Raw genomic sequence first — 8,035 nt, forward strand, 5'->3', positions numbered from 1 at the left:
TGGTCGGACGCTGCAGCACGGCCGTGGCCTCCTTGCGCCGCCCCCGCGCTGCGCCGAGGCGCGCCGGCCCTAGACGTCAGATCCGCCAGTGCAGCCTTCTTCTCGGAAGCTGCGTGCTCCGCGTATATGGGCACCACGCAGCTGCCGTACCAGAAGCTGCCCGGGTCATCCTCGGGGTCGAGGTGGGCGCGCTGCCAGGCGGGGGGCAGAACCCGCAGCGCGTTGCGCGCCAGCATATCCCGCAGGAGGGCCAGCTCAGCGGCGCTGCACTTGACGGTGCGCAGCTGCGGCAGGTCATGAGTGTGTGGTCATTTCGGATGTGCGTGGGGGTGGGGCAACGAGTGAGGTTGCCAATACAAGAGGGGCTGAGTGGGGGGTGGGGGCGATCCCGCCTCATCCAGCTCGCCAACCGTGCTCAAAAAAACTGTCAAGCACTCTTCTGCACCGCCGCTTTACTGTGCTCCCGCCAACGGCCACTGGCGCACAGCCCAAATCTACAACCCCGTCCGCCTCGCTGCTGAAACCCAGTTCCGACACCGCGGCGGCGCCGCAAATAGAAGGACACGTCATCAGCCGCCCCCTCACCGGGCCGTCGTCCTGCATGATGACGGACTTGAACCTCTCCACCGAGCGCTGAAAGTCGATGCGCCCCTGGGCCAGCTGGCGGCGCCCGAGGGCGTCGTCCACCACAGTGAGCCCCAGCAGCGGCCGGCCGTCGGGCAGAAGTCGAACGGGCGGGTGGGATCGGATGTAGATCTCCGAGTCCTCCTCGCCCTCCTTGCCCACGTCGACGAACTGGATGGGATGGATATAGATTGCAGTGATTGGGCATTCACAGCTGTTGTCAATTGTCAGTCAAACTTCCAGCATGGTGGGTAGCCGCCGGGATTCAGCCAACATACGTGCTCCAAGCTCCATTTGGAGGCGCAGCGCCAGCACCAGCGCTGTGCATGCAGACAGCCTATGAGAGACGCGCCACGCCCCGGGGACGCGGGCGCCGGGCGCGGCTGCGCGGGACACGGCGGCGTGGAGGGTGGCCGTACGTGGAAGACGCGGTACCCGTGCAGGTGTGTCCCCAGGAACAGGATTTTGATGGACTCCTTGAGCTTTGGGTGGAGGGGGCCACGAGGGGACGGGCAATTATATTGCAGTGTTGGTTCAGAACAGCATGAAGCAGCCGCGGCTGAGGCGCTGCCTGCACCAAGCCGAGCGAAATCGAGCCCAAGACGCGCGCGCTGCCTCCGCACAGCGGCCGCGGCGGCAGCGGCAGCTGACACGCACCCGCCGTCATATGTTGCATGCAGGGGCAATTGTGAATGCTTTGTGCCTCAGCGCGAGGTGCGCCCAGCATGAATCGCAACCCCAGGCGCGAGCCCCTCTTTTGTGGTCCCCAACAAACCCTAAACTGTTTCACAGCCTCACGTCGTTCCCAGGGTCCTGCATCAGGGGCAGCGTGTCGCCCGTCCGCGCCTGCAGGCAGGCAGCGGGGCGCAGCGGCCGGGATCGTCAGGGGCTCGTGCTGGGCCTGTGCGGGGGGGCTGCGCAAGACCTGGACCTTGGCTCTGGGCGCCTTGATCTCAGCAGCCCCCTGGTTGGAGGTGTTGCTCCTGATCCCACAGCCCCTACAACTCGAAGCTGACAGTCACCCGGCAAGATCTTCAGCAGTCTGGTCGGCTGAAATGGCCGGCAGTCAACTACAGATGGGGATCAGATCACACCAGATCTGCTGATGTAGTCCAGATCACTCTGATCTCGACTCACGAAGTGTGTCACGGCGGAGAATGGGAACATCCAGGCCAGGTCCATCGTCTTGGCCCCTGCCTCCCCGGCCGCCCACCCCGGCAGTGGCCCCCACTCCACAGGCGGCGGCAGCAGCAGCTCCCGCGGGCGCGCCAGCTCAGCGGGCCAGTCGCCGCGCGCCTTGGGCAGGGACAGCTCCACCCGGCGCCTGGAGCGCAGCAGCTTGGCGCCTGCGCGGCGTGCGTTGGGGGCCCAGGAGTCGGCGGCGGCAGGGGTCAACTAACAGCATGTGAGGCAAGAGTAGGAAGATGTATATTGAGACTGGGGGCGGGGGGGGTGATATGACGCATCAAAGCCGCTCTGGCCGCAGGGCCAACTGGCAGGCTCGGTACGCGCCAGGCCTGGCCATCGATTGGCGTTGCAGAGGGCAAAACTTTCAGGGCAAAAGCTATGGTAGTGCTTTATTGATGGGGCTGTCTGCAGTCATGGCAGGAAGGGGTTCGTTTGCAACATGCCCACGCTTATTGAATAAGCAAGGTGAGCAGCCACCCACTCGCTTGACCCGCCACCACCGGGCACAGCAATTCCAGCCGCGCCTCGTACCCCGGCGCCGGCGCCGCCACCCGCACCACCACCGCGTGCCCGCCGCCGCAGCGCCACGGCGGCGACGCTGCCACCGCCGCCGCCGCGGAGACGCTGAGGCCCGACGGCGGCGCCGCGCCGTGCGGCGGTTCAGGGATTGTGAGGGTAACCTTGTATCTGTCTGCAAACTCGTACATATCCTCGACGCTCAGCCGCCTCGCCGCTGCGGCCGCCTTCGGCGAGGCCGTGGCTGCGGCGGGCGCCGCCAGCAGCGGAGAGCAGTGCCCGACCGGCCTGCATGAGAACGACGACAGCGGCGCCGGCGCGCACAGGTACGCCATGTTATCTGCGCCGTCGTCGTCGCCTGCGCGCGCCGCAGAGTCGGTGGCGCCAGAGAAAACGGACGTGCGTCCGTTGATGTCCTCCAAGATCACGACGGTGTTTTCGAGGTCGAGGCCGTGGTCCGAGGGCAGCAGGAAGGACACCTGGTGCGTTTTCCGAGGTTGCGGAGGGGGGATTGTTTCTGGTTCGCAATAGCAGGGGCAGCGCCACTCAGGCATCGTACGCTTGCAGAAGCCGTGCCACGGCGGCCTGTGCGTGCAAAGGCCTGTCAGGGAATGCTGCCCGGGCGCCGCAGCAAGAACCAAACAGCAGACGCACCCACCTCAACGATACTTCCAGGCATCCTCATGCCGACCCTGGACACTGCCGACGCGCCCGGCAGCAGCTCGTCCGCGCCGCGCGTCGCGGGTCCCACCACCACCTTGCAGGCGTCCAGCACGTGCACCCCCGGCGGCGCCGCGCCGCGGCGCAGGTCGGCGATGCACTGCAGGACGCGCAGCATGTTCCAGCCCGACATGGCCTGCACCATAAGCGGCAGGCCCGCCGACGCGGCGCCCGGCGCGAAGCCGGCGCCGCCGGCGGCGCGCGCGGGGGCGAGCAGGACGCGCACGCAGGGGCCGCCCGCAATAGGGACGGTCTGCAGCAGGCGGCCGGTGAACAGCAGAGGGCCTCCCTCCGCAGGTGCCGCGCGGCTGCCGCTGCCAAAGGCGGCGCTTGCATCGGGACAGCCGATGATCGCCCAGGTGGCCTGCCATGCCAGCCGGAAGGGCGCGGGCACGTCATAGGCAGCGGCAGCTTCCAGGAAGTAGGCCCACGGCGTAGGGCAGCCCTCCTGCTGCTGCTGCTGCTGCTGCTGCTGCTGCTGCTGCTGCTGCTGCTGCTGCTGCTGCTGCTGCGGTATACGCCAATCGACGCGCTCCCTCATCCCGGCAAGCAGCAGGGCCAGCGTCACAGGGCTTTGCAACGGAGGGATGTTGGGGATCACAAAGAGGGGATGGACGACGCAGCAATCAGCATGCAAGAGCAGGGCCGGCAGCGGCCGCGCGCCTATTGCAGGCCGCGAATTCAGCCGCCCCTGCCGCCCTGACGCACGTGGGCCCCTGAGACGCTCCCCGCGCGCCGTTGGCCCTCAATCGCCGCAACCAGCACGGTTCCTCTGGCAAGTTCCCCAAAGCACGTCCTGCCGGGCCACAGCATCACACTCAAATGCAATCCTCCATGCCCCGCCCACCTGTATGAGTGGAGGCCGCACCGCTCCCCACGGATCGAAACGGGTGACTCCACGAGGCACAGCCGCCGCAGCGCCCCCACAGCCCGCGCCACGCCCTCGCCGTCCCTCGACCCCGAACAAGACCCCGCCGTCGCCGGCGCCGCCAGCAGCGCGCCCGACCGCGGGAGCAGCAGCGGGGGCCGCGCGCCGCCGGCAGCGGCGAATGCGGTTGCGGGCGCAAAGGACAGGGAGCGTGAGCCGGGGGTGTCGATCGTCATCTCAAAGGGGGTGGCCTTGCGTGGCGGGCCCCACCGCAGGTCGTCCATTAGCCGTAACCCGTAGAGGGTGGGCAGCATGGAGGGCGGGGCGCCCAGGGCCATTTCTAGGTATGCCTGGGTCGGGTGGGGTTGGTCGGCGGCAGAGAGGTGTGTGAGCGTGTGTGTGTGTGTGTCAGTCAAGCAAAGCAATCGCTGGCTCCCATCTGCTGCATGGGCAAACACGTCCCGCGAGCTGCAACCAGCGGAGTCCTTTGGCCAATATCGCCGCGTCCGGGCGTGCCCAGCACCCCTCACAGCAAAACCTGGCGCCCCAGCCCCCCCAACCCCCGCCCCTCCATCGTGCGCATGACGCCCCCGGCCCACGCCCCGGCCCACCTGCAGGCTGTCAGCCCCGCTGGTCGCCCACACCATCAGGTCGAGGTACAGCCGCGACGCAGCCCCCGGCGCCGCCGCCCCCGCCCCTGCAGCACCCGCGCCTGTGCCCGCCGGCCCCGCCGCCAGCCGGGGTCCCGCCAGCAGCAGCACGTTCGCGAGGCCGACATGGTCTGGCAGGTTGCTCACGTCGATCGCGTGGAACCGCAGGTCGCGCGGCAGCGCCTCCTCAGCTCCGGCGCCCGCGCAGAGCGAAAGCGCGTCGCCGCCCCAGAGGGCGAACCGCGCTGCGCACGGCGCGCGCCCGGGCGCGGCACGGGCGGCGGGCTTGCGCCCAGACTTGGCGCTGCGCGGCGCCTGGGCTCCGGCGCTGGCGTCGCCGCCTCCTGCCCCTCTCACGGCCGCTTGGTATTCGGACACGAGCCGCGCCAGAGACGCGGCCGCCGCCGCCTCCAGTACGCCGACGCCGCTGCCGCCGCCGCTGCCGCCGCTCACGCCCGCGCGCGCCGCGGCGTCCGCAATCTGCTGCCGCCTGAGGGGCTCGAACGCTTCCAAGGGGTTGGCCGAATAGTGGACGGTCCAAGAGCCTGCGAGAGGGGCGCGCCGAGGCTTGGGTTGCGCTTGCCGAGGCGCGCCGCGTGGCGCCTGACGAGAGCGCACGGGCAGGGGCGTGCCCGCGTGGGCGGCGCGCCCGCGGCGCCTTGCGCAGCTGGGCGCCAGAGGGGGGAAGGGCGCGCTCGAGCTTGTGCATTTCAGCGCCTGCCTGGGAACATTATAGCAGGCCGCAAACAGGATGCCGGCGACCAGACCCTGTGGGGCATCCGCACCATCTGGTTGCAGCAGCGTGGGGTTGGCCTGGGCGTCTGCTGCTGACCCTAGGGAGGGCATTTCGCCGGTGCGGAACCAGGCCGCCGCCTCCGCCGCAGCCGCTGCAGCAGCTGCGGGGCCATGTCGGTGCTGACCTGTTTGGGGTGCATGTGGAGCAGCAGGGCATGGGCGGGCTGGGTGTCGTTTCAGTGGGACGGGGACTGTGCAGATGGCACAGAGGTGGCTGAGGCAGGGAAGTCGTAAATTTGAATCAAAGCAAGGGACGGCCTCGACGTCCCTCGCAAGCCGGCTGCTGCAGCGAGGGGCCCGGCGCCGCGCCTGCTGACCCGCGCAGCCGCCGCTGTCCGCGGCGATGCAGGAAGCGCTAGGTGAAGACATGCAATGAGCGTCCCGATGTGTGCGCGCGCCCCCTCACCTCGAGTGACATCGTCAGTTGCAAAGCCATCGTGTCCGTCACCTCCTCAAAGCTCTTGCCGCGGCGGCTGCCGCTGCCGCTGCTGTCGCCGGCGCCCAATCCGCGCCGGGCCGACTCGTCCATGCGGCTTAGGACGCGCGGGAGCATCCACTCGCGCCTGCGGCCAGGGTTTGCCGGTCAACATTGGAGGCGGCAGAGGGGGGGCGGCCCTTTTGGGCGCGGCGAGCCACTGGTAGCAAGCTGGACGTGGCAAGAAGGGAGCGGTGTGAAAGCACACACGTTTGAGTGAGCCAATTGGCATGGCCGCCTCAGCTGAGGGCCTGGCGCACACAATGCGCACGCACCTCTCCGCCTGCACGCTCGCGCCGCTCCGCCTGCACTCCAGCCACGCCCGCCACCGAGCCTCCAACCGCCGCAGGAGCGCCGCGCCGCCGCTGCCGCCGCCGCCTGCGAAGCGGGCGCCACCGCCGTCGAGCAGCGCGCGCAGCACAGCGCGCAGGCGCTCGGTGTGGGGGCCGGACAGCGCGGACGAGAACCAGACCGCGAACAGGAAGCTGACGTCATCGGGGTTTGTCGGGTTGACGTCGTCCGCCAGCTGCAGCAGCAGCGCCGCGCGCGCGAGGATCGAGTCCGAGTGGTCGTTCAGGTGTATTGTGGCGGATTCGGCGCCGGACGCGGCGAGCGCGGCGATGGTGCGCAGGGCGTGGCGGGGGTCGCCGCAGCCCAGCAGCAGGACCTGCGGCGGTTAGTTGCGCGGGGCGGTGCAGCGATCAGCGAGTGGGTCGGAGCGCCATGACGGCAGCAGACGGGCACATGGAGCCGGGTGTAAGGTCTGGCATGGCATGAAGATCGGTATTAAGGGGCGCGATTCCGTGCCCTTTTTCGAGAGCCGCACAGCAGGAGCCCTTACCTGCGCGTCGCGCGGCGCAGCGCCGGCGGGCACGACGGCCTTCACGGGGGTGTTGCCAAAGGGGTACGACAGCGGCAAGAGGTTGAAAAGCACGGGGCGCGTGATTATCAAGGGTGCCGCGCCCTGCGCCTGCGGCTGCAGTTCTTCATCGCCGGGCGACGCTTTGATGGTTGCCATCAGGACTGGGCATGCGGGAGACTGCTGCGCGGCTGGCGGCGACTGATGCTTGGCTGGAATCGGACCGTTCACACCATGGTCCGTGCAAGATCTGAGTTATGACAACATATTTTTTATCAAGAGCGTGGGCCAGCGATCGATAAGATCTGCAGATTGCATAATCTCCGTCCTCGTGACAGCCACGGATGAAGCTGCATGCGCCCAAAAAAATGGCGGAATGCGCCGCTGAACCCTAAATACGTCCGTGTCAGGCTCCTTGATAAGAGTGCTTTGTACATGGCGGTGCGGACGGGTTCGCCCACCAAGTTCACAAGTGACCCAGTGATGTGGCTTGGTCAAGGCACCAGGCCTGGACACCCAACTAATCAACCTCATCCATGCAAAGCGTCAAGCATGCCACCAGCACCCCAGCAATCCATGTTTGGGGTCCGTGTTGGGGTTCAGTAGATACATAGTCTTCAACCTCCACAGAACCCTGCAGCGAATTTGCCGGCATACAATGGACCTAGCTTGCTCTGCCCCCGCGCACGATCCCACTCGGTTCTCCCCCCTCCGTCTCTCATTTGCTCGCACCCCATGTTCAGGGATAACTGGAAACAGCAACATCCGGTGATTCACTCGACAGCTGTGGGCCCCCGTCACATCTTGGATTGGCCAGCACCGCGCAACTCATGACCGTTTGCGGGCCTTCAATGTGGTTGTTCAGCCCAGCTGCTGCCGCGACGTGGCCTGGGTTAACGCAGCGCAGCCCGACGGTCCGTGCAGCAAGACATGACCCGCCCCATTGTCGCAATTGGGCGCTGGGCAGTTGAGTATGAGTCGACGCATGACTTTACTTGCATACCCTCCGCGCAATAGCAGCGATCGCTTGTGTTGGCCCGCCAAGTCACCCTGGCCAGCCATGAAATTCTGGCTTGGGCCACGGCGCCATCCAGATGCTTGTGCAAAGGGTGCAACTGACGCTTGCAAGAAAGGAACCCAGGCCCTTTTAGCCGGCCAGAGCCATTCGAATGCAGCATACAGCTCCAAAAAAGGGAACGCGCGATTCACAGCAGCACAGGCGGCGGGCCACCCCCCGCACCCTCATAGGGCGGCGACGCGAATCCGGCCAACTGCGGCGACGGTGGCACGTGCCACCGCTCTGAGGCCGACGCGAGCGCCACACCCGGCGGCGGCGGCGC

At 67.6% G+C, this 8,035-nt stretch overlaps 1 protein-coding gene across 1 annotated transcript; it reads right to left on the reverse strand.

Annotated features, from left to right (window-relative positions):
- Positions 1–69: 69 nt before the first annotated feature.
- On the reverse strand, positions 70–6,854 carry MNEG_11586 (hypothetical protein; the record flags this gene model as incomplete). The annotated part of the gene is made up of 14 exons (XM_014039942.1): positions 70–109; positions 151–284; positions 586–795; positions 1,044–1,106; positions 1,423–1,470; positions 1,762–1,970; positions 2,294–2,807; positions 3,020–3,620; positions 3,896–4,266; positions 4,528–5,111; positions 5,352–5,481; positions 5,768–5,924; positions 6,112–6,503; positions 6,678–6,854. The coding sequence occupies 14 exons, from the start codon at positions 6,852–6,854 to the stop codon at positions 70–72; spliced, it is 3,630 nt and encodes a 1,209-aa protein (XP_013895396.1).
- Positions 6,855–8,035: the final 1,181 nt, after the last annotated feature.

This window comes from Monoraphidium neglectum (assembly GCF_000611645.1).
Source record: "Monoraphidium neglectum strain SAG 48.87 unplaced genomic scaffold scaffold02814, whole genome shotgun sequence".
NCBI classification, from domain to species: Eukaryota; Viridiplantae; Chlorophyta; class Chlorophyceae; order Sphaeropleales; family Selenastraceae; genus Monoraphidium; species Monoraphidium neglectum.